Here is a 26,679-nt window from a genome sequence, read left to right as displayed (position 1 = left end):
TGGGAGGATTCTGCATGTGCAGCAGTGGGCTTTGCACCCGCACCTGGGGGCCTGGGGGCTGGGCGGGGCTGCTGAAGCCAGGGCCTGGGGCTCTGCCATGGTGGTGTGACCTTGGGTTAGCCACTAGGGTCCTCAGGGCTCCCTGGCTTTCTAGGGGAGAAGTGGGGGATGAGCCGAGATAATTGTCCCATTGTCTTCCAGCTTTCATAACGAGTTTGTGACATAAGAGTACAGGTGGGTTACAACTGGGGCCTTAGGAAAGGATGCAGGTGGAGGAAGAGCTGGCCGAGGGCTCAGGGGTCCCTGGATCGCAGGGAGGGGTGAGATTTCTGGAAGTGGAGATGGCAGAGTGAGTGGTGTGGACTTGACAGTGTCTTAAAAAGCATCGTCAACTAAGGTGACAAATGCTTACTGGTAAAAGGACAGCCCCGGCCTGGCCTCACTGATAACGTTCCTGGAGTGGGCCTGTGGGCCAGCCCCGTGGGCGCTCTTTCGGTGGTAACTTTCAGTGAGTCCCTCTTTTCCCCAGTCCCCTGCAGGAGGACTCCATCCCAAGCTCCCAGGCCTGCCTAGCCGACCGACCCAGCCATGGCCCGGGCGCCAGGGCAGCCCAAGGGCTACCTCCTCCGGTGGTCCCTGACTCAGGTCCCAGCACAGCGCCCCAACCCAGGTTGGCCCGGCTGTAGGTTGTCTGAGAGATGCCGTCAGTACCGCAGGTTGAAATCGTGTGAGAAGCTCCCACGTCCTGTCTCCTCGCCCTCACTGGGGCCTCTCAGGAAAGGCCAGCTTGTGAACACAGGGGCGAGGCCTGGCCCCCACTGTGGCCCAGGGGGCAGGTGGGGGAGGAGCTGAGGGGGGAACAGAGGAGAGAAGGAGGAGGCAGCATCCTGGCCCCTCTTTGCCTTTATCTGTCCTGTGTATTGGAGTATCTCAAGGAATCTTATTGGACAGATTCCTGAGGTAACTCGGGCAAGTGACTTGAACTCTCTTTTCCTCCTCTGTGAAATGGGGACAATGACAGGCCCTCCCTCAAGGGGCTTCTCTGAGAGTTTTATGAGCACAAGTTCACAGTGCAGTGCCCGGCTCACGCAAACGCTACTGCTGTTGTCATACTTATTATTTCCTTGTGGCCCAAAGCCACTGGCCCCAGAGCACTCTCGGCTTCTCCATTCACAGGTGGTCACATCCTAGAAGCGAAAGAAGCTGGGGCCTGCTGTAGCAGACCGACCAGACCCTCACCAAGGGCCCAAGGCTGAGACTGGGTCACGGACAGTGGAGTCCCGGCAGTTCCCAACAAGACAGAGACTAGGATCAGTCCCTGAGGCCACTGCCCACTGTCAGTAGACCCTGGGCTCCTCTCCTGACCCAGTGTAAGGCGCAGCCACGCCTGCTCCTCTTGGGAAAACGGGCCCACACCACAGCCACGGTTCCACTGGAGAAGCCGAGAGGCCACTCGGGGCTACTTCTGGTCTCTTAGGCTGGGGATGCCTCTTGAGACTGGCTGGGTGGGGAGGTGGGGACTGCCCGTGATGGGTGCACCTTGTGGGCGTGGGGTGGGGACTGCAACACCCGGGAGGAGGCTCAGGGGCTCTATGGGGGGAGGCTGCTGTGATAGGCTGCCTGGGGTCTGGTGGGCTCAGCCTAGCCTGGGCGGTGGGTGGCCCCACGTGGCTGTGGTGTGCTAAAGCTGAACCTACAAGGCCACGGCACTGGCTACCGTGTTTAGATGGGGCTGTCATGTGGGGCAGAGGGAGAGGACACTCTTCTCAGTCACTGGAGAAGGGACAGGTCCTGGGGGCTGCAGGGGCCCGAGAGGAGGGGTCTGAACTCAGGGGACACCCAGGAGGGACCGTGGAGGGGCTCCTTTGGGGAGCCAGAGCCTTCTGGAAGCCCAGCTACAGGTAGGGGCATGGACAGAAGCATGGATGGAGTGGCAGGGAGGTGAGGGGCAGAGGGCCAAGCCCAGTGATGCCTCAGGGACAGACAAGAAGAGAGCCTGCACCCGAAGCCCCAGGTATCTGTGGGGAGGCTCCCAGTCCTGCCGGGTCTGTGAGCTCAGTGTGTCCAGCCCTGGTCTGGACCGTGTCGCCAGGGGGCAACAAGGGCCCCAGAATCCCCAGGAGCACCTCAGTGCACTCGGCACTGGCTCCAGTGTCACCCCCGAGCAAAGGCCCCTGATTCCTCCCGTGAGAGGAAAGAGAGTCCACAGGCCCTGGGTTTCCACCCTTCTCCCAGTGATGGGCACCCAGAGATAATGAGTCTTCCCAAGTTCAAGAACACCCCTTTTAATCACAAACCACTCATCCACAAATGTGACTATGGGGTAAGCAGTCTAGGCTGGGACCCTTTCCAGAGGTAAGTTGGGGTCACGTCCCTGCCCCCTTCCTAGGGTGGCGGTGGCCTCCAGCCAGGGGGGCTTCCAGCCAGGGGGGCTTCTAGGTTAATGCCGGAGCCTCGGCTACTCTGGACTCCTCTGAGCTCTTCTTGGCTGGCATTAGGGGGGCATTGTGGGCCTGCTCTGTCCCAAGGCTCCAGAAGCTGCCCCTGCCCAGGCCTGCCTGGCCTCACCCTGCAGCCTGGGTGCACCCACGGGCAGCCTGGGCCCCGCCTACACGATGCCCTCGGTGCGCTTGCTCTGCCAGACCACCAGTGCCGTCACCAGCAGGGTCACCGTGATGGGGACCACGATGAAGGGGTAGAGGATGCTGCCGGGCGGGTCCCGCACGGCCCTGCCTGAGATGGGGCAGCTCCTGAAGTAGCGGCCGTGCACTGCCAGGAAGAACCTGTCCACCTCTGCGTTGGGCCAGAAGCAGCCCAGCTTCTCCGCCATGTGCCAGGTGCAGTCGGCCAGCTCCCTGTAGCTCCTGTGGATGGAAGAGGAGGTGGTGAGACCCTGGGCAGCTGGGGGAACCAACGCAGGACCCCAGCCCAGGGTGCTGCACCGTGGCCCCTCATGCGGCCCTGAAGCTTGGCTCAGAGAAGCCCCGGCACCGAGGCAGTGGCCCTGGATCCAGGAGGGCAGGGCCCCGACGGCTCCAAGGGACTCCAAGGTGACCTGCATGGCAGCCCGTGGTGCAGGAAGCCCTGGCGTGGCTGCGGGGCCTCTCACAGCTCTGTCTGCATTGGGAAGACAAGCCAAGCTGGGTGGCCAATAAGGCCTGCACCTCTGCCACCGGCTCCTCTGCCACCGGCTCCTCTGCCACCAGCTCCTTCCGCCACCCTGGGCAAGGTCACAGGCTGGTGTCGCGTCTGTGTGTGACTGTTATTCTGTATGTGACTGTAACTGTTATTCTTTGTGTGTGACTGTGTGTGACTATGTGTAACTGTTATTCTTAGTGCGACTGTGTGTGTAACTGTTATTCAGTGTGTGACAATGTTATCCTCTGTGTGACTGTGACTTATTCTGTGTGTGACCGTGTGTGTGACTATTTTCTGTGTGACTGTGTGACTATTATTCTGGGTGTGACTCTGTGTGTGTGACTGTGTTATTCCATGTGTGTGACTATTATCCTCTGTGACTGTAACTGTGTTATTCTGCGTGACTGTGTGACTGTTATTCTTTGTGACTGTGTGTGACATTGTGTGTGACTGTTATTTTCTGTGTGTGACTGTGTGTGACTATTTTCTGTGTGACTGTGTGTTACTGTTATTCTCTGTATGTGACTCTGTGACTGTGTAACTGTTATCTGTGAGTGACTGTTATTCCCTGTGACTGTGTGTGTATAGCTGTTATTCTGTGTGATTGTTATTCTGTGTGTGACTGTGTGGCTGTGTAACTGTTATTCTCTGTGCGTGACTGTTATTCTGTGTGTTACTGTGTGTGTCACTATGTATGTATATGTTACCATGTTATTCTGTGTGTGACTGTGGGTGTGACTGTTATTCTCTGTGTGACTGTTATTCTCTGTGTGTGACATTCTATGTGACTGTGTAACACTGTGTTACTGTGTGTGACTGTGACTGTTATTCTCTGTGTGTGATTATGTGTATGTGACTGTGTTATTCTCTCTGTATGTGTGCCCCTGTGTGTGAAACTTGTTATTTTCTGTGGGTGTGTGACTGTGTTATTCTCTGTGTGTGTCCCTGTGTAATTGTTATTCTTTGTGTGCATGTGGGTGTGACTGTGTTATTCTGTGTGTGTCCCTGTGTGTGGGTGTAACTGTGTTATTCTGTGTGTGTAGGTGTGACTGCGTTGTGTGTGTGTGACTGTGTGTGCAGGTGTGACTGTGTTATTCTGTGTGTGTGTGACTGTGTGCGGGTGTGACTGTGTTATTCTGTGTGTGTGACTGTGTATGCGGGTGTGACTGTTATTCTGTGTGTGACTGTGTGCAGGTGTGACTGTGTTATTCTGTGTGTGACTGTGTGTGTGGGTGTGACTGTGTTCTTCTCTGTGTGTGACTGTATGTGCGAGTGTGACTGTGTTATTGTGTGACTGTATGTGCGGGTGTGACTGTGTTCTTCTCTGTGTGTGACTGTATGTGCGAGTGTGACTGTGTTATTGTGTGACTGTATGTGCGGGTGTACTGTGTTATTGTGTGACTGTGTGTGCGGGTGTGACTGTTATTCTGTGTGACTGTGTGCACGGGTGTGACTGTTATTCTGTGTGTGACTGTGTGCAGGTGTGACTGTTATTCTGTGTGTGACTGTGTCGGTGTGACTGTGTTCTTCTGTGTGTGTGACTGTATGTGTGGGTGTGACTGTGTTATTGTGTGACTGTGTGTGGGTGTGACTGTGTTCTTCTCTGTGTGTGACTGTATGTGTGGGTGTGACTGTGTTGTGTGACTGTGTGTGGGTGACTGTGTTCTCTGTGTGTGACTGTGTGTGCGGGTGTGACTGTGTTATTCTGTGTGTGACTGTGCGGGTGTGGCTGTGTTATTCTGTGTGTGTGACTGTGTGTGTGGGTGTGACTGTGTTCTTCTCTGTGTGTGACCGGGTGCATGTGACCCCATGTGGACTTCACCACAGGGCCCCTGACCCTATCCTGCCAGGGCTGCAGGTGCCTTTACCCACAGGTATGTCTGCCACCAGGCTAGAAGGAAGGGCGTGGAGGTGGCCATGTTGAGCCAGGGGCCCGGGCAGCACAGGCAGAGGGTGTGCCATTGGGGTGTTCCTTGGGCTTGGCTTGGAGAGAAGCCATCGTGGAGTCCCCTCTGCTCCAGGAATTTTAACCCTCGAAGCCGCAGCGGGTAAGCTCATTCCCACCCTGCCCCTTAAGTGCTCTCAGGACTCTGCTTCCCAGGGCTCTCTGGGGAGAGCAAATGCCATCTGTTTCTGAACAACTTTTTCCATAGACATGGGTTTGTAGGCCACAGGATGCCCTTTGAAATGAAGTGGACAAAACCCAAGTGGATCTGGCCATCGGTGCTTTTCCGTGTCATCTTCCAACCCAGGACGTGGGTGTCAAGTGCCTCTTCCGGCAGAGGAAACTGAGGCTCTGAGACATGACTGGCCATGGGTAGAGCCCAGACCATGCCGGCTCCTTCTGCCTCCAGCCCTGCACTCCCCCTAGTCCCCTGTGACCTCCTGCTTCACAGAACAGCCCTGAGACTCAGGAAGAAAGGCCCCTCTGGCATTTCATGGGGCTCAGAGCCTGTTCTTAGGGACGGATGGCCTGAAGGGGTCTCAGTGGCATTCACTGTTGTCACCATTCCATGATAACTGCTATCATGAAGGTCCACTGGTACCCCTGCATGACAGGCACAGGCTCAGCAAGGCCTGTGTGTGAGCTCGCTCACGCTTGGGGACCGCTGTTACCCATTGTTTTGTAGACAGGGAAATGGAGGTTTGGGAAGGCTGGAGGGCTGCCAGGTGAGAGGGCCAGGGTGTGACTGCACGGGTCTTACACCTCACCAGTGTCCCTCGCCCTCGGTGGCCAGATCTGGCCACAGCTTGGACACTTCCTTGTCTGGGTCCAAGTCGCACTCACTGGGGGTTGAGGCCACAGTGGTCATCTGTGAGCCAGTGAGCCTTGAATGAGCCCTTGCCCCATGGGGGCAGCCTGAGTGCCTCTAGGGCAGGTGCCGAGTCCCCTTCACCCCCGTATCCATGATGCCAGTGTGATGCCAGGCTTGCTGTGGAAGTTGTGCCACCAGGGCTGCAGCCAGGGTAGGAACAGGCTCAAAGTCCTTTCCACCATCCCAGACTCTTCTCTCCTGGGAAGCAGATGCCTTAGGCTGCTGAGGGAGGAACAGCACAGCCTGTCACCCCCTGGGCACAGACAAAGACACACCATGGCTGGGGGAAGGATAGGAAGGAACTCTTTTTCCTTGGAAGGGCATAAGGAAACCATCCTGGCCTACGATCCTGCACCATACAAAACAGAGGCCTTGGCTGGGTGTGGTGGCTTAACGCCTGTAATCCCTGCACTTCGGGAGGCCAAGGCGGGTGGATCACAAGGTCAGGAGTTCGAGACCAGCCTGGCCAAGATGGTGAAACCCCATCTCTACTAAAAATACAAACATTAGCCAGGCGCAGTGGTGGGCACCTGTAATCCCAGCTACTAGGGAGGCTGAGGCAAGAGAATTGCTTGAACCCAGGAGGTGAAGGTTGCAGTGAGCTGAGATCACACCACTGCACTCTAGCCTGGGTGACAGAGCAAGACTCTGTCTCAAAAACAACAACAACAACAACAACAACAACAAGACCAGAGGTCTCTTCTCGCAGGGGAAGGGACAGGACAGTCGCACCGAAGACCCCGGCAGAGTTTGCCACAGGGAAGAAGGGTAGGAATGCTGGGGCGAAGGGCACAGGGAAGGGCCTGTCTAAACTGAGGCTGGACCAGTACACAGAGAACCTTCCCCAAGCCTTGAACATAACCTTGGTAGAATAATAAGCAGCAGCTGTCTACTGCCGAGAGAAAGTGGGGTGAGATCCATACTGCAGCACAGGCAGGCAAGAGAAAGCTGAATGCAGAGGGTGGGGCACCACACTGAGGAATCTCCTCCAGTGCCCTAGTCCCAACCCTGGGCACAAGGCAATGGCAGCTCATTGCTAGAGGTACTTGAGGCCTATGGTACATTGAAGATAACCATAACAATGACAAATCCCAAACCCACCTCAATTCCTAACAAGATTGACTCAAGTCCCACAATAACAGTCTGACAGAAGAGGCTTACCCATTTCCACATGTAAATACTATTGACCGTAGTCACCTCTTCTGTACATGAATGTTCAGTATTCAATAAAAATTATATATTTTTTGTTCAGAAGCAACATGAAACAACCAACCCATTGTCAAGAGGCAAAACAATGAATGGAGTTAGACTCAGAGACGACCTAGATGTTGTGACTATCAGACAGGTATGTTAGAATGGCTAGTATGATAATGGGTCTAGTGGAAAAGATAGACAATATGCATGAACAGATGGAGAATTTAAGCAGAGAGGTGAAAACTCAAATTAAAGATAGTTGCTAGAAATAAAAAGATATGGCATCAGAGAGAATTCCTTCAATGGGCCCATCAGCAGACACGAAAACTGAGGAAAGAGAGACACTGAAGATATGTCAGTAGAAATTAACCAAACTGGAACACAAAGAGAAAAAAAAAATGAGGGAAAACCAGAGCATCTAAGAGCTGTGTAACATGACAATCCTATAAATGACATCAACCTCAACTCATAATGTGAGAGTCCCAGAAAGAGGGGAGGGAATGGAGCAGAAGAAATATTTGAAGAGATGATGGCTGAGGCTTTTAAAAAAATAATGAAAGACATAAAATCGCAGATCCAAGAAGCTTGGAGAACCTCAAACAGGACAGAAAACAAAGCAGCTACAACAGCAAACAACCAAGTAGACACATCAAACTCCAACTGCTGAGCACCAAAGAAAAAGGAAAAAATCTTGAGGTCAGAGGAAAAAAGACATACAGAAGAACAGTGAGTTACAGCAGATTTCTTAATTTCTTATCAGAGGCTGGTCATGCAGGAAGACAATGGGCAACATCCTGAAAGTATTAGAGGTTGCGGGGAGGGGAAACACATTCTTGTCAGCCTGGAATTCTATACCTAGAAAAAAATACCTTTTGAAAATGAGGTTGAGGCTGAGCACGTTGGCTCACACCTGTAATCCCAGCACTTTGGGAGGCCGAGGCAGGCGGATCACTTGAGGTCAGGAGTTTGAGACCAGACTGGCTAACATGGTGAAACCTCATCTCTACTAAAAACACAAAAATTTGCTGGGCGTGGTGGCAGATGCCTGTAATCCCAGCTACTCGGGAGGCTGAGGCAGGAGAATTACTTGAACCTGGGAGGCGGAGGTTGCAGTGAGTTGAGATCATGCCATCACACTCCAGCCTGGGTGACAGAGCAAGACTCTGTCTTTAAAAAAAAAAGGGGGTTGATATAAGAACGTTTTGAGAAAAAAGAAGCTGGGAGAATTCATTGGCAGCAGACCTGTGCTACAAGAAATGTCAAAGAAAGTTCTTCAGTCATAAGAAAGAATTTGAGATCCACATAAATAGATGAAGGGCTCCAAAACCAGTGAAAATGAAGATAATAGAAGGGTACTTTTCCTCATATTTGATCTACAAAGTGAGTAAATGGATCAGAGGCCATAAATCAAATGTGAGTAGGCCCTTGGGGGCTTTAAGTAGGGGCCTCTCCGGCATCCAGCGCCCCCCTACCCCAGCCCCTATCGTTCGGTCACTGTGTTTCCTCCCTGGCTGCCCTCTGGGTCACTGCCTTGAGTGCACAGGGCCTCCCTTAGCCCATCAAAGAGGCCTAGTAGATGAGGCATGAGGAGGGAGAGGCAGCAGAGAGTGTGCCCTGCCTGCAGGCATTGGGGTGTGTGGTTTCTCCAGGTGAACAGGGACTCATGTTTCAAGAAGAAAACAGAAGCGGAAAAAGCCACAGGAAGTTGTGACGGTCTGAGCCTCATCGTGGGGAAAAAACGAATGAGTGCATGTTATGTGGCTGGTCCACGGTAAATGTTAGACATGTTATTGTTGCTGAAAACCAAGTCCAGCCTTCTCAACTACAGGGCTACACAGTGAGAACGCTGCCTTTTCTATTTTTATTTTTTGAGACAGAGTCTCGCTGTGTTGCCCAGGCTGGAGTGCAGTGGTGTAATCTTAGCTCACTGCAACCTCTGCTTCCCGGGTTCAAGTGATTCTCCTGCCTCAGCCTCCAGGAGTAGCTGGGACGACAGACACAGTCCATCACACCTGGCTAATTTTTGTATTTTTAGTAGAGACAGGGTTTCACTATGTTGGCCAGGCTGGGCTCGAACTCCTGACCTCAGGTGATCCACCCTCCTTGGCTTCCCAAAGTGCTGGGATTACAGGCGTGAGCCACTGCATCTGGCCAATGAATGCTGCTTTGAATGATGATCCTCTCCCATATCTCAGACCCACCAAAGCCGCAGGCAGTTTAGTTTTTGGTGTTCTGCAGATCCAGTGACACATGATCCTGAACGCTGCCCCCTGTCCTCTGAGGAGCGGAGCTGTGTCATTTTTAGGAGGAGCTATTGCCATCTCTGCACTGGCCAAACAGAACAGGAAGGAGCGGATGCAGGAAGCCACACCACCACAGAACCCACGCCGAGGCCACGCTGAGGCAGATAGGGCCATGTGTGGGTGGGCTATTCTGGGACCAGGCACTCTCTCCTTGATATGTCAGCCTTCTGGATTGCAGCGCCACCCACGTCTAAAAATATCTCTAATGTGCAGTCGGCTGCCCACTTCATCCTGTTTATTTATACAGAAGTGACAGCTGAAACTTTCAATAAATGTCGTGAGCTCCGTCCGTGAGGATGCAATAAAAGAATCCCCTCAGAGTACAGACATTCTTCTGCCCGAAAGAACACAGAACGGACTGAAGGACCCAAAATAGTCATGAAAGATACACCCTGGCTTTAACTCCCTAAAGTTTCAGTTCTCATGTCACTGAGTAATTATCCTTTTTTGGCTAGGACCTTCTATTCTGGGGCTCAAAGCAAACTTTGCTTGGAATGTTCCTGAATCCTATGGTGGGAGTTTCCAGCGTATCTGGGTCCCAAGTCAAGGCCCGACACCACAGTTCATGGCTGTTTACCTGCTGGTAAGAAAGTGTGATTACTGATGCCCACAGGGGAGTCGTCTGCTCTGGGGACGCCCTGGGGTTGCAGTTGTCCCCCAGCTACCCCCGGCTAGCCCTAATACGAAATATCTGAGCCTGGGCCCTGTCACCCACAGACCTGGGTTCAAATCCCAGCTCCACCTCTTACCCAGCGTGATCCTGGAGACCTCATTCGCTTGTCCAAGCCTTAGTCTCCTATTAAGATGAAGATACAGGTCTCACTTGACTGGCTCATGAAGTATACGTTTCTTGTCCTTTTTGAGTTTATACTTCAGCAAAAGGTGACCAGGCAGTGTGTGTCTAAATCGTCAGAAAATCTGAGGGGAAAGCACTTTTGGCTTTACATTCACTTTTTAAAATTTATTTATTATTTATTTTAGACAGGGTTTCGCTCTGTTGCTCGGGCTGGAGTGCAGTGGCACGATCTTGGCTCACTGCAACCTCTGCCTCCCAGGCTCAGATGATCCTCTTGCCTCACCCTCCAGAATAGCTGGGATTACAGGCGTGCACCACTACACCTGGCTAACTTTTATTTATTATTTTTATTCTTTTTTTGAGACAGAGTCTTGCTCTGTCACCCAGGCTGGAGTCCAGTGGTGCGATCTCGGCTCACTGCAAGCCCCGCCTCCCGGGTTCACGCCATTCTCCTGCCTCAGCCTCCCGAGTAGCTGGGACTACAGGTGCCCACCACCACGCCTGGCTAATTTTTTTTTATTTTTAGTAGAGACAGGGTTTCACCGTGTTAGCCAGGATGGTCTCAATCTCCTGACCTCGTGATCCGCCCACCTCAGCCTCCCAAAGTGCTGGGATTATAGGCGTGAGCCACTGAGCCTGGCCCAATATTTCTTCTAGAAATACAAATGACTACTAAGCACGTGAAATGAAAGACCAAACATCCAGACAGCACTCCTCTGAAAAATGAGAATGCTAGGCTGGGTGCGGTGGCTCACACGTGTAATCCCAACGCTGGGGGAGGCCTAGGCCGGAGGATTGCTTGAGCCTAGGAATTTGAGAGCAGCCTGGGCAACACAGTGAGACCTTGTCTCTACAAAAAAATACAAAATGGCTAACACGGTGAAACCCTGTCTCTACCAAAAATACAAAAAATTAGCCGGGCGTGGTGGCGGGCACCTGTAGTCCCAGCTACTCGGGAGGCTGAGGCAGGAGAATGGCGTGGACCTGGGAGGTGGAGCTTGCAGTGAGCCGAGATCACACCACTGCACTCCAGCCTGGGCGACAGAGCAAGACTCTGTCTTAAAAACAACAACAACAACAAACATTTGCCAGTGATGGGATGCACCTGTAGTCCCAGCTAGTTGGGAGGCTTAGGTCAGAGGATCACATGAGCCCAGGGAGATGGGAGATTGAGGCTGCAGTGAGCTGTGTTCCTGCCACTGCACTCCAGCCTGGGTGACAGAGTGAGACCCTGTCTCAAAAAAAAGAAAAGAATGCTGAATGCTAGTGAAGGTGTAGGATACTGAGGCAGGTACTCACAGCATTCCTCATGGAAGATAAACTGGTACAATTTTTCTGAAACACAATTTGGCAATGTGTATCAATAACTTCAAACTCATGGATACCTCTTGACCCCGTAATTCCATGACCAGGAATTATCCTAAATTAATAATGTGAAATACAGGTAACAGTGATATCAGAAGGTGTCCACTGCAGATTTATAATTATGAAAAACAGAAAACAACAGGACAGTGATCACAGAAATTATTTATGAGTGGCTCTATTATGTAGCTGTTAAAATTATATTTAGGAAGAAAATTTTAAGATGTGGAAAAACATTTATGTTCTAAAGCCGGGCAAAAGAACAGCTCTCATGCCTGTGATCCCAGCACTTTGGGAGGCTGAGGCAGGAGGATCGCTTGAGGCCAGGAGTTCAAGACCAGCCCGGGCAACCTAGTGAGACCCAGTCTCTCTGCTAAATAAATAAATAAATAAATAAAGTTTTGAAAAGCAGCAGCAGGTTAGACCAGGTACCGTAAACAGCCTGGACTGGGGTTAAATGGTCCACATGGGAGGCGGACACAACAGAATGTCACGGGGTGATCCCCACCAGAATGGTAATAACACGAAGGACTTTTCTCTCAACTTTTTCGGGTTTTCTGGGTTTTCTACTTTGAGCATACATACTTTTTATAATTATATCTAACAGCTCATTTTAGCAGGAGGCTCACAGGAAACTAGATGTTGACGTCACTGCATCTGCAGCCACTGTGCCTGGTGTCTGGGGCAGCCTGGGTCTTCCCACCAGAGGGCTCTGATGTGCAAGCAGGGCTGGGACCCTCTGGTGACAGTGGCTCATCGGGGAGGCATGCAGTGCAGACAGGGAGCGGGGACAGGGCGTTGGGCCTCTCCAGTCTCAGTGGCCTCCTGTGTGGAATTGGGGGCCCCGCAGGACCCAACTCTGAGGCAGGAAGGGGCCCTGTGGGAGGGTGAGTGGGGGGGTGGGGTGGGCCCTGGGGGCAGGACCCCACTTTCTTCCTTGCTATGTCCCCCCTACCCCCTCTGCAGGGACCTCTGCATCCTCCTGTTCCCTCCTCCATCTCCCCGTCCTTCTGGCTCCTCCTCTTCCTCCTGATGCCTCTCTCCTCCTGGCCTCTCCCTCCTCCTCCCAGCCCCCCTTCCACCCCAATCCCTCCCTCCTCCTCCTAGCTCCCCCTCCACCCCAATCCCTCCCTCCACCCCCAATCCCTCCCTCCTCCTCCCAGCCCCTCCTCCACCCCCAATCCCTCCCTCCTCCTCCCAGCCCTTCCTCCACCCCCAATCCCTCCCTTCTCCTCCCAGCCCCTCCTCCACCCCCAATCCCGTCCTCCTCCTCCCAGCCCCTCCTTCTCCTTGGGATCCCTCCCGACCCCTCCCTCTTCCACCTTGCCCTTGCTCCAGGCCCCCACCTCATCCTCCGGGTGGGTGGCAGTGCGGCATCCTCACTCACTGAAGCCCCCCAGCCCTTCCCAGCCCCTGGAGGAGAGGCATCCCCTGCGAAGTGCTCCTCCTCTCTTGGCCTTGGGCTGCACCTGTGAGTTCCCCATTCTCCCTCCTCCACCTGAAGCCTGGGCCGTTCACTTCTGGCTGTGAACACATGTGACTCAGGGCCCCCATGCCATGCCTATCCCCTGAGTTATCACGGCTCCCCTTTCCCTCAAGGGTGCCCTCCTCTCCTGAAGCCCCATCATTGTGCCCAGGATGGGGCAGAAGTGACTCGTCCTGGTGGATGGGTTATTACAACTCCCATACCAGCTTCCACCTTTCTGCAGTGAGTGAGTATGTGGGGGCTTGGCGTCTATCTACCCCTTCTTCTGCCTCCCCCAGTTTAGTCAGGGGCAGCCATCGGACCCCTCCACTGCCCTCCACTCTGCATGCTGGGATCAGCTACCACGGGCTCTCCAGGCCACATCCCACACCCTGGCCCCTGCCCAAGCCCACCGTCCACACCTTCCCATCCCTGCTTCACACCTTCAGTGCTCCCCATTACACCTGTCCCAGATTCAGAAGCCTCTGTGTGGGTCGCTCACCTGGGTCCCCTCCCTCCTGCTGGCCACATTCTAGCCACACTCCCTGCTCACCTGGGTCCCCTCCCTCCTGCTGGCCACATTCTAGCCACACTCCCTGCTCACCTGGGTCCCCTCCCTCTTGCTGGCCACATTCTAGCCACAGTGGCCAGCATTCTGCCTCAGGACCTTTGCACATGCTGTTCCTTTTCGTTGGAAAGGTCTTAGCCTCATCTTCACAAGGCCACCCTATGCTCGCCCTTCACTTAAATGTCACGTCCTCAAAGAGGCCTTTCTGGATGCTTCAATCATGTTTGGCTCCCCCAGCAAAGTGGGGTTTTCCTTCATAGATGTGTGTTACTTTGTGCCTGTCCATGAATTCATGTGATTATTCACCCACTGTTGGTCTCAACAACCAGACTGCAGACACCACCAGGGCGGGGAGGGTGAGAGCAAAAATCCCACTTACTCTGGTGACAGCGGCCACCTCCAAGGCAAAGTGAAACAAAGGCTAAAGGAAGACAGCGAGCGAGGGATGTACCCAGGAGACGCAGACAGAAGGTGAGCAGGGGTGCAGGCTTCCCAGCAGACCTGGCCCAGGCCAGTGAGAAGGGCCATCCGTGGGGCTGATGGGGACGCTCCACCCAGGACAGACTTAGCACTGCCCCGCAGCGCACAGAAAGCCCGCAGCTGCCAGGAACGCAAGACACGTGGGAGACTTAAACACACCTCCCAAGGCTAGGTAGATAAACAGTAGCATAAAATGATTATGAAAAATAATGTTAATAAACCGATGCAGTGACTGTCTGATAAAGGTTCTATTCTACAGAGACTCAGCCAGCTTTTCAAAGGCCCCTGGGTCCGTGTTAGGCAGCAAAAAGAGACTCATCAAATCCCCAGAGTATAAATCATAAGTCAATATTCTCAGGCTACAACACTGAAAACTAAAAATTAGTTTAAAAAAAGGATAAATTTTAAAAAATGGAATTCCTAGAAATGAAAGATGATTTACATAATTTCGAAGTCACAGGAGAATTTAAAAATTCAATTACAAAATATTAAGAAAACAAGAACGGCAATACTATGTATACAAATGAATGGAATAGAGCAAAAGTGAATTCTGAGAAAAATTAATAGTTGTAAATTATCTTATTAAACAAAAATAAATGAAAATAAACAACATAAGTATCCAAAGCAAGATTTTTTTAAAAAGAACAAAATAAATCTCTCCAAATGGCAAATAATTTGTCCATCAATAATTATTAGAAGCTAATACAGGCCAGGCATGGTGGCTTACGCCTGTAATACCAGCACTTTGGGAGGCCGAGGTGGGCAGATCATTTAAGGTCAGGAGTTCGAGACCAGCTGGGGCAGCATGGCGAAACCCCATCTCTGCTGAAAATATCAAAATTAGCCAGGCGTGGTGGCACACACCTGTAGTCCCAGTTAACTTGGGTGGCTGAGGCACGAGAATCCCTTGAACCCAGGAGGCAGAGGTTGCAGTGAGTCGAGATTGCACCACTGCACTCCAGCCTGGGCGACAGAGCCAGACACTGTCCTAAACAAACAAACAAAAAACAAAAAAACAAAAAGAAAAGAAAAAGAGAAAGTATGAGAGATTAGTGTGTAAAAAAGGTTTGTTAAAAATTGGAAAATCCTCGGCGAATTGGGATACTTTTTGGTTAAATTATAAACTACCAAATATCAACTTAAAAAGGAGGAATTCCGAGAAGAAAGATGGCAAATGTTATTAAAGAATTGCTGTTTCAAAAGGCACTAGATCCCAGGCAGTTCTTTCAAATTTTTTTTTTTTTTCTTTTTAACTGAAACGGGGTCTCAATATGTTGCTCAGGCTGGTCTCAAACTTCCAGGCTCAAGCGATCCTCCCACCTCGGTCTCCCAAAGTGCTGGGATTACAGGTGTGGGAGGCGTGAGCCACTGCAAATTCTTAATGTGAAAGAAAAAGATGTGGAGCTTCCCATTTCATTTAAAAACGTCAACAAACCCTGATCCCAAGCCTCTTGAGATGGCATGACATGTGTCTCTTCGCATGCGCACACGGACGGAACAGATGCCCTTCACTTCCACCTATAAATAGACACTCAAGTCCTCTGTCCAATGCTAACAAATTTCATCTAGCCATATAGCGTATTTTATTTCAAGGAGGGCTAATTTCAGGAATGCTTTAAACCTGTTACTACAAAATCACACTTTAATATACCACGGGAAAAAAACATACCATCATTTTAACACACATTGAGAAGACATTTGGGAAAACTCAACATTCGTTTCAGATTAAAAAAAAAAAAAAGCCACAACCTTGAAAACACAGAAAGAGGCTATTTTCTTAATGTGATAAAAATCTCTCTCTCGGCTGGGTGAGGTGGCTCACGCCTGTAATCCCAGCACTTGGGGAGGCCGAGGCGGGCGGGTCACCTGAGGTCAGGAGTTTGCGACCAGCCTGGGCAACATGGTGAAACCCCATCTCTACTAAAATACAAAAAATTAGCTGGGTGTGGCAGCGTGTGCCTGTAGTCCCAGCTACTCAGGAGGCTGAGGCAGGAGAATTGCTTGAACCCGGAAGGCGGAGGTTGCAGCGAGCGGAGATCATGCCACTGTACTCCAGCGTGGGTGACAGCGTGACCCTGTCTCAAAGAAAAAAACAATCACTGTCTCAAACCAATAGCATGCACCCCATTTAGGACTGGAACGTGGGGGCATTTTCATGGCAGCCAGCAACAGGCTTATTTCGCATTTCGGCGGCCAGGGCTAGCTTCTTTGTGGTTTCTGCCTTTGGTGTCAGGACTCCCACCCAGGATTCTGTGAATAGCGGGACCTTTCCAAGCAGGGAGGGGCTGGCCACTTACTGCGCCACTTCCTCTGTTGACAGAGAGCCACGCTGTGGCCTGGCCTGGCGTGAGTCAGGCGTGGAGCAAGCGCAAGGTCAGCTTGTCTTTAAGAGGCCTCAGCCCAGGCCCTGGGGATATGAAAGCCCATGCGGTGTAGCTTCCCACCCACGTCTGCGTGTGTGAGCTCAGGAGCCTCGCTTCCTGTCTCGCTTCTGCCCAGCACTGCTGGAGGCAGCAGAGAACTGGGCACCTTTTGTTTTTCTTGACACTGGGGAAATGTATAAGGAAGTCTTGTTAACTGTTTGATGAAAAGCACTTCAGCACACTGTGCCCGCCTGGGAAATGTGTGCTGGGCCAGCAGGCGCTGAGCCAGCTGTGCACACCTGGAACTCCTACAGGTGAGTGGCTGCTCCCATCCCCCTGGGACTGGCAGCACGCGTGGGGGAAAGACGGATATTGTACTATCAAACCCTTCCTAAATCAGGCTGGTCAGAGAGTACAATCAAACCAGGGAAAAGGCCAAGTGTTAGAGTCCTATGTACCTGTGTCAGCCCAGGGATGGCTACACATTTGACCTACCGCACTGCTGAGACAGGAATGCTTTGAAGTAAGTGTCATCACTGCATGCAAATGAATACGTTAAACAGGAATTTTCCCCAGGTTCTGACTATGGTTTATCTACTTAAGTTGTATGAACAGGGACTTCTGACATCTTAGCAAAGCCATTTTCCCAAAAGCATAAGGGGAAATGCCAACTCCATCCCTCTCCAAAGAATTACAGCATCTGGCCAGACACGGTGGTTCCCGCTTGCAGTCCCAGCACTGTGGGAGGCTGAGGCGGGTGGATCACCTGAGGTCAGAAGTTCGAGACCAGCCTAGCCAACATGGTGAAACCCAGTCTCTACTAAAAATACAAAAATTAGCTGGGCGTGGTGGCACACGCCTGTGGTCCCAACTACTCAGGAGGCTGAGACAGGAGAATGGCTTGAACTCGGGAGGTGGAGGTTGCAGTGAGCCGAGACTGCACCACTGCACTCTAGCCTGGGAGAAAGAGTGAGACCCCATCTCAAAAAACAAACAAAAAAACAACCCCCCACCAAAAAAAAAAAAAAAAAAAGAAGAAGAAGAATGACAGCATCCATGAGAGCATGTGTTTCTGAGGTTTCCACTGAGATTCTTGCAAATACTTCGCCAAATCGTGGAAGCCAATCCCATTCCACACCTTTGCTACCAGCTAAATATTGCACTTCACCACTGACTAGGCGCTTGCTGAACAAGGAGGACAAAGGCCTCTCTCTTGCAGGAAAAGGAACAATGTGAATAACGCACCGAAGAAAGAATCTTGGGAGGGTCCAAGGAAACAGGAGGAAGACAGATGAAACGGGGCTCAGTGCTCTCACTGCTGTGGAGGAGGCCACAGTTCCTCCTGCAACACTCGCAGTGACTGCAGAGCACGCTGATGAAGCCGGAGAAAATGGCCAGCCCTCTCTGCACGTTGAGCAGGGAAGGCGGACACGGTACCACCTGTGGCCTCATTCTCACCTCCCCTCGCTCATGGCCTGTCTGGGCCTCAGGCTCTGTCTTGTCCCATGTCATCTGCTCTTTCAGTCTCCCTCTTTCCTGGCCTGAAGTGAAGCTGGTTCTCTCATTCCTGGGATGGAGGCTGAGACCCAGGCGGGGCCCGAGGTTGTATGCGGGGCTCTGGGGTCTGCCTGGACGGATGCACACCCCGATAGCTGAGTGTCAGACGGGAGCATCCGGTGAGCTGCAGGCATGTAAAAGAGGGACCCACTGAGGCTGGGGCAGGTGACCCCACCATCCCCATGGACAGCACACCACATCCCCAGGACATTTAAAGGCCTGCCCCCTCTGCTGTCCAAAAGTCTAAGAGGCTGGGCGCAGTGGCTCACGCCTGCAACCCCAGCACTTTGAGAGGCCAAAGCAGGAGGATCGCTTGAGCCCAGGAGTTCCAGACCAGTCTGGGCAACACAGAGAGGCTCCCCCATCTCTGCACAAAGTTTAAAAGTTAGCCAGGAGTGGTGGTGTGTGCCTATAGTCCTGGCTACTCGGGAGGCTGAGTCAGGAGGGTTGCTTGAGTCCAGGAAGTCAAGTCTGCCGTGAGCTAAGATCATGCAACTGCATTCCAACCTAGGCGGCGGAGGGAGACCCTGCCTTCAAACCAAACCAAACCAAACCAAGTCTAAGAAAATCCTAAGACCTGTTTCCCCGGGTGAGTGTGCTCCTCACAGCACCCTAGGGCAGGTGTTCTCATCCCCTCCTTACAGACAAGGGCGCGGGCTGAGGTGATGGGGAGGTCCCTGAGGCGGCAGTGCAGAGTGGGGAACAGTCCAGGGGACTGCCTGGCCTCCTCCACTCAGGGCCCTCCCTGGGCCTGGCTTCCTCTGCCTCCCTCCCCTTCTCCTGCTATGGTGGCCCCAGGCCAGGGAGGAATCTGGGCGCCTCTGCCCATGCTGGAAGAAGCAAGAGGTTTCTAAATCCATCCCTGGCTCCACATGCAGCCAGGTCTGGCACCAGACACAGCCTGGGAGCTGCCAAGCCGGGCTCCCCACAGAGCAGCCACAGCGGGCGGGCAGGCGGATGGGCATAATACCTCCTCTGAGAACAGGCCTGGGCAGCGCCCTGGCTCCTGGGGCTGCCAGATGAAGTGCAGTTTTAAAATGCAGTGGGTGTCCCAGGCAAAGTCACAGACTGTCCTATGCTGGCTGCATCTGGGCCTGAGCAGGGGGTGCATTGCGTCCCGGGGTCTGAGGATCAGGGAATGCTGGGAGATCGCTGAGCTGTGCCCACTGTGGGCCGGGTGGATGTGACCCCGAGGGCTCACTACAACCCCTGGGAGGTGTCCTGGGACCCCTGTTGGGACAACCAGGTCTAGCTGCCCAGCTGCGTGTGACGGGGCTGAGACCACACTCAGGCCTGCCCAGGCCCCAGAGTTCCCACCTCACGGGGACATGGGTGTGACATATGCCCGAGTCTCAGGATTAAGCATGACAGCCGGGATGCTATATTTGGATGCTAACACTCTGGGGGCATTGTCCTTGTGAAGCAACGGGGGCCTGGAGGCTGGACGGGCTCTGCCCTCCCATCCACCCCGGTCTCAGCACCAGGCCAGCCGGCCCAAAGCACACTCGCTCTCCCTGCGCAAGAACTCTCTCCCTGATGCCACTGGACCCTGCAGGTCCCCCCGCCGGGCTTCACGAGCCTTCAGCGACCCACCCTGCCCACCCACGGGGCACCCTGCACCATGCTGGCCCCTATTCAGGCATCCCACCAAGTGGCTGCCTCCATCGGGGTGGCAGCCTTGCCACCCCTGCCCTCCTGCCCCAATCTCACCTCGTTTGGAGCTCAGGGCAACACTGAGTGTGGGGAAAGGGCCAGGCCAGGAAACGTCCCACCATGAGGTGTTCACCGTGGGGGCTTTGAGGAGTCGGCAGCTACTAAGCCTCGGTGCTTTCACCTTTAAAATGGGTTCAGTGATCCCTGGCTCACAGCAGCAGCGTGGTGAGAACTCCCTCAGAGGGCCACCACCATGCCATTCTCTGATGGGAGCCCATGACCCCCCACAGGACCCCTCTGCACAGCAGGGGGTGGGCATGTGACTCGCACTGCCCCGCCTTTGGATGGGAGCCCCACACAGGCAGGCAACACGTGGCCTCCTGTCTCGCTCCTGACTCACTCTACAATCCCCACCATAGGGCTGACCTCAAGGGAGGGTGAGGGGCTCCAGAGGCCACGGTGCTGGGGGGCTGTGGCTCCAGGAGGGAGGGGGAGGCCCTGTCCTGCTGGGCCCTTGGTGGCTGGCACCATTGGCCAGGTGCCTGCCAAGTGCTCACCAAATGGCTGCTGAGCTGAATCAGGTATCTGGATTCTGAAGGGTACCCTGCTACCAAGGTGCCTTCACCTAACTTGTCGAAGGAGAGCCACAACCAGATAGGAGTAGGAACAGGCCACTCCTGTTCCCCAGGGCTGGCAACGCTTTGTCTCACCTCCTGTGAACACATGTCCCTCTGTTCCGTCTTTGAACGTGTTTGTGCACCACGGGGAGCCACGCTCACCCTAGCAAGGGAGAAGGTTCCAGCCGTCCAGGGGCTTCTCCACAATTCAAAAGCCGCCCTGGACAGCCTGGGCCTTGGAACTGCCACAGTGCACCAGGAGGATGAAGGTGCCAAGAAATAAGTGTGGTGGGGACCTACAAAGCCTCAGCCCTGCCTGGCTTCTGGGATGGGGGGTGGCAGGGGGGTCTCACCCCCTAGCCAGGTCCATCTGGGGCGGGGGATTCAGGCACTGGTGCTGCCTGTCAGCAACATTCCCTGGTGGTCCTCGCTGCCCCAGGTCTGAGGGCGTATGGCCTGTGGGCTGCCCAAAGGGCCCTTCCACAGCCAGCCTCGCCCTGGGCTAGCTCCCACCCCAGCACTGCCCCCAGCTCCTCCTGCCTCCTTCCCACGATGGCAGAAATTTGGCCTCCCTGTAAAGAGGTGAGTTAATATGTCCATTAGGCTTGGGGATAAAGGAAACTTTAATTCACTGCAGTATAATTAGTTTCAATTATAATATCCTAATTAAAAACTACTTTAGGCTGGGCGAAGTGGCTCACGTCTGAAATCCCAAGGCTTTGGAGGGCAAGGTAGGCTGGCTGATCATTGAAGTCAGGAGTTCAAGACCAGCCTGGGCAACATGGTGAAACCCTGCCTCTACTAAAAATACACAAAATTAGCTGGGCATCGTGGCATGCACCTGTAGTCCCAGCTTCTAGGGAGGCTGAGGCACAAGAATCACGTGAACTTGGGAGGCAGAGGTTGCAGTGAGCTGAGATCACGTCACTGCACTCCAGCCTGGGTGACAGAGCGAGACTGTCTCAAAAAAAAAAAAAAAAAAAAAAGAAAGAAACTATTTTTATTCAGTTTTTTGAGACAAAGTCTTGTGCTTGTTGCCCAGGCTGGAGTGCAGTGACACAATCTTGGCTCACTGCAACCTCCACCTCCTGGGTTTGAGCAATTCTCTTGCCTCAGCCTCCGAATAGCTGGGACTACAGGTGCATGCCACCACGCCCAACTGATTTTTGTATTTTTAGTAGAGACAGGGTTTCACCATGTTGCTCACACTGGTCTCGAACTCCTGACCTCAAGTGATCCACCTGCCTTGGCCTCCCAAAGTGCTGGAATTACAGGTGTGAGCCACCACACCCGGCCGAAACTACTTTAGAAAGAGTAAAAAGCAGAATTTGTATTGCAGAAAATAAAAACAGATTATCTGGAAAAATGTATCCGGAAAAAGGATGTAACATGTACAGGTGGAAACAGTGCAAGATATGACAAAGAAGTGAAAGAAGGCAAAAATAATTCCAGTGCAGCACAGAGGGGCTAGAGGAGGTGCCGGAGGAACCAGGTCCGGAAACCTCAGCTACCGGGGAATGTCAGCGTCCGGTCCTGGAGAAAGGAGTCCGAGGAGGAAACTGCACTGCACACCAAAGCCTCTGCAGGCTTAACGAGGCCATCAGCAAAACAAGTTCTCACAAAATGTTTAAACTAAAAAGAATACTGCAAGCAACCGCGCCAGGAAGGAGGAGGACAGATTTTAAAAATATACATAAATCACAATCCCTTCTGCCTTCTCTGATGACATCCCAAACACCCAGAGACAATGGAACAACAGCTACAGGAACTTCGCAGAACAAGGTTGCTCCTTGGAGATTTATTATCTTGCCAAGCTGTCACTCATGTTGCAAAGACGGCAGAGAGCTCCTTAGAAATTGTTGAATTCTGAGAATGTATTAATCACATGGCTTATTTCTAGGACCTACTTGAAATAATCGCCTGAATTTAAAAGGTAACATGTAAAAGGGAATGATGCTAAAAATAAGACACGCTTGAATTAACAACCTATTTGCAAAGATAAGGAAACAAGAGCCCTATCAGAGCAAGGGTTATTACTGACAAAAGTATGCAAATAGGGCAACTGTCAGAAAAACAGCGTAAAAATTCAAAACCAAATTACACAGAAGACAGAAAGGAAAAAGTAGGTTTTAGAACATTAATTGCAATCAATGAGGAGAAGGAAGAAGTGGGGGAGGGAGAGAAGGATGGAGAAGAGAGAGAGAGAGAGAAGAGGAGGCCCCAAACCCAGAGATTCCTGTCGTCTCACACAGGGGAGGCCAAAGTGTGTGGTTGGACAATGTAAGATAATAAATACAAGCTAAGAACATGTGTTTGCTTCACATTTCATGGCTGGTTGAATGAAAAATAGCTTGCCAATATTTCAATAATAATAGAAGAGAAAACACAGGCTGGGCACGGTGGCTCACACCTATAATCCCAACACTTTGAGAGGCCAACATGGGAGGACTGCTTGAGCCCAGGAGTTCATGACCAGCCTGGGCAACACAGTGAGACCCCATCTCTACAAAAAATAGAAACAATTAGCCAGACGAGGTGGTGCATGCCTGTAGTTCCAGCTACTTGGGAGGCTGAGGTGGGAGGATCACTTGGGCCCAGGAGGTTGAGGCTGCAGTGAGCCATGATCACACCACTGCACTCCAGCTTGTCTCAAAAAAAAAAAAAAAAAAAAAGAAAGAAAAAACACATGGTGTTTCAACAATTGAGAGAAAAGAAAAGTAATCAGCATGGAAAGATAAAAAATTAAGACAAAAATTGGAGTGCCTGAAGATTGAAAAAATACAACTTAATTTCCTGTGTTAAAAGGCTCGCCATTCTCCAGAAGAAAAAAATGAAATCCAGCAATAAGCTGTGGGCAAGAGAGGTCATTAAAACAAAATACAAAGACTAAAAAGAGTTACCAGTAAACTTCAAGTAGTTGAAAGGCTGGGATTTCAATGTTAATATGAAGCAAAAAATAACTTAGAGCAAAAATGATCACATGTGATAAGAAGAGGTATCAGGATGAGAGGCATGGGTGATGGCAGCATAATTACATGGAATCTAACTGCCATAAAGACAGAGCAAAACATATATGCAAATACCTCCAAGAAAAAGGAAGTAGAAATGATAAAAATATGATTATAAAAATAAAATACTTCATTATCAACTACATAAGAAATTCAGCAACACATAAAGGAGCTGAAGATCAAAACAAGGTAACATTAATGGTTGTTTTGGTGAGGATTAAATGGAATAAACAGATAATTTATTCTTTTTCAAGTATTCATGGTATGTTCACAAAAAGTCATCATATACTAGTCTCAAATAAAATCTCCATAAAAATACAAAAGCAGAAATGATTCAGGCTACATTTCCTCCCTATGGCAAAAAAAGAGATTAAGAACAAACAGAAATAGAAATAGTATATTTTAAAATATACTTACCTAAGGAAAAAATTGTCTTAAGAAGAAAGTCAAGAAGACAATAGCTGTCTATTAAGAAAATACAATGGGCTGGGCATGGTGGCTCACACCTGTAATCCCAGTACTTTAGGAGGCCGAGGCGTGTGGATCACGAGATCAGGAGATTGAGACCATCCTGGCTAACACGGTGAAGTCCCGTCTCTACTAAAAATACAAAAAATCAGCCGGATGTGGTGGTGGGCACCTGTAGTCCCACCTACTCAGGAGGCTGAGGCAGGAGAATGGCACGAACCCAGGAGGCGGAGGTTGCAGTGAGCCGAGATTGTGCCACTGTACTTCAGCCCGGGTGACAGAGTGAGATTCCGTCTCAAAAAAAAAAAAAAAAAAAAGAATACAATGAAAAAAAACTGACATATCAAAATCTATAGAAAGTGTTGAATGAGGATGGTCCTTGGAGAAAAACATCACAGCCTTAAATGCCTTTATTATGTTCAAGAAAAGTGAGAAAAATGATGAACTAAGGATTGAAATAATATCTTAGGAAAGAAGCAATTTAAAAAAAGGGAAAAGGAGGGAAGTGAATGATAAAAGTTAAAGCAAAAAAAAATTGAGAAAAGACACGGTGATGCAAAATGTAGCCTGTTTTCTAAAGACTACAAAAATGGGCATGTGCAGTTAATTAAAAAGTGGGCCTCTCAATTCCTTTTGATGAATAAAATAGTGTCTAAACAAAGAAAAAAAGGGGAAAGAAGAAAAACAGAAAAAACAAAAGTGGAGGCATAAACTTGAGTCTAAGGGATCTGAAACATGGAAAGGAATACTATGCGCCATGTTTCAGTTAACTGAGAAATCTGAAGGACACAGGCCAAAAAAACACAGATGAAGACAACCATTAAAACAAGAGCTAGGAAGTCAAAATAAATCAATAGTGGAGGAAGTAACTGGAGAAGGAAATCCCCCAAATTACTGAGATTGGATGGTCTTCGTGATGAATTCATTCAAACTTCTAAGGAATAAGTTATTCTCACATCACAAATTATTTCTGGCTGGGTGCAGTGGTTCACGCCTGTAATCCCAGCACTTTGGGAGGCCGAGGTGGGTGGATCACTTGAGCCCAGGAATTTGAAACCAGTCTGAGCAACACAGTGAAACCCCGTTTCTACCAAAAATACAAAAATTAGCCAGGCGTGGTGGTGCACACCTGTAGTCCCAGCTACTCAGGAGGCTGAGGCAGGAGGATCACTTGAACCAGGAGGTGGAGGTTGCAAAGAGTGAAGATCACACCACTGGACTCCAGCCTGGGTGACAGAGTGAGACCATGTCTCAAAAAAAAAAAAAAAAATTATTTCCCGCCCTTGATTCTAATGGTGGGCTAGCATATCTATTCCATTAGGCAAACGTGATCCTAAACCTAAAACCTGATTAAGGAAACACAGAGAGGAAAATCCAGAGCTTCCTTATTCATCACTTTCTATACCCATTTTACTGGGGAGGCAAAAGAGGCTCACAGCGCTGAAGGAGGGATGCAGCTGGCGGGGTTCCTGCAGGCGGGCCCCACTTGGCACTGCATGTTTGGTCCCCGAGGTCCATGGTAGTTTTCCTACTATTCGCTAAAAAGCAGTATCAGGTAACAACCCATCAAACTGTAATCCCAGCACTTTGGGAGGCTGAGGCAGGAGGATTGCTTTAGCCCAGAATTCAAGACCAGCCTGGGTAACATAGGGAGACCTCGTCTCTACAAAAAATTAAAAATTAGCTGGGTGTGGTGGCACATGCCTGTAGTTCCAGCTATTTGGGAGGCTGAGGTGGGAGGATTGCTTAAGTCCAGGAGGTCAGGGCTGCAATGACTTTTTATGGAATTTAGCAACATGATTCTTAAGTTCTTTTGGAAAAATAGGCAGAAAATATATCAAAGCATGCAAAACATAATGTAAAATATAATGAAAATGAAACACGGTAGGAGAGGCCTTCTAAATTGTAGGAAATATCGTAAAGTTGTGGTAACTTAAATGGTGTGGTACGACCCCAGAATATAAAAATTATTTCAAATAGACTCTAATGCACATAGGAAGCTATTATGTGTTAAATTAAGCAACACAAAACAATGGAGGTTGGCGACATTATTTAACAAATTCTGTTAGGATAATTGAGGTGGGAAGGAAATACATTTCTGTCCATCCACTGTGTTAAGATGAATATCATTTCAAAACACAGAACAACTACAAAGACACAGAACATAATCTTGTGGGCATGTGACTCTCACAACTGAGACAACAGAGTCTGCGGACAGTTACAGTTGTGCAGAGATCACACGGTCACTGACTGATGAGGGGTGAATCGGAGCATCCATGTGTTCACGGATTAGCTAATTAACGACAATGTGGAAAATGAACATCAAAAGAAACACAAACGAAACAAGAAAATATTCAGAGCACAATGGCAAATAGTTAATATATATATATTCTTTAAGAATCTGTGGCCAGGCAAAGTGGCTCATGCCTGTAATCTTGGGAGGCTGAGGCGGACGGATCACCTGAGGTCAGGAGTTCGAGACCAACCTGGCCAACATGGCGAAACCGTGTCTCTACTAAAAATACAAAAAATTAGCTGGGCGTGGTGGCAGGTGCCTGTAGTTCCAGCTACTCAGGAGGCTGAGGCAGGAGAATCACTTGAACCCGGGAGGCAGGGGTTGCAGTGAGCCAAGATTGTGCCACTGCACTCCAGCCTGGGCAAGAGAGGGAGACTCCATCTCAAAACAAAACAAAACAAAACAACAAAAAAAGAATTTGTAAAAGAAGATTAAAAATACCTCCAATGGGCATATGGGGAATCTCTGTACCTTCCTCTCAATTTTGCTGTGAACCTAAAACTGCTCTAAAAAATAAAGTCTTAAAAAAAGGACAAAAGCACAATGACTCGAGGACAAATAGGAAAGGTCATGGTGACGTAACTTGCACTTGAGA

At 50.7% G+C, this 26,679-nt stretch overlaps 1 protein-coding gene across 1 annotated transcript in view; it reads right to left on the bottom strand.

Annotated features, from left to right (window-relative positions):
• Positions 1-2,269: 2,269 nt before the first annotated feature.
• Positions 2,270-26,679, bottom strand: part of RAMP1 (receptor activity modifying protein 1) — a 53,394-nt gene continuing 28,984 nt past the window's right edge. Inside the window, exon 3 of the mRNA XM_055291121.2 lies at positions 2,270-2,864. Within this exon, the coding sequence (XP_055147096.1) occupies positions 2,609-2,864 (256 nt within the window). The 3' untranslated portion in view covers positions 2,270-2,608. The remainder of the gene's footprint in view (positions 2,865-26,679) is intronic.

This window comes from Symphalangus syndactylus, chromosome 8 (assembly GCF_028878055.3).
Source record: "Symphalangus syndactylus isolate Jambi chromosome 8, NHGRI_mSymSyn1-v2.1_pri, whole genome shotgun sequence".
NCBI classification, from domain to species: domain Eukaryota; kingdom Metazoa; phylum Chordata; class Mammalia; order Primates; family Hylobatidae; genus Symphalangus; species Symphalangus syndactylus.
Note: the sequence above shows the minus strand (reverse complement) of the source record. Positions and strands in the feature narration are given on the sequence as shown.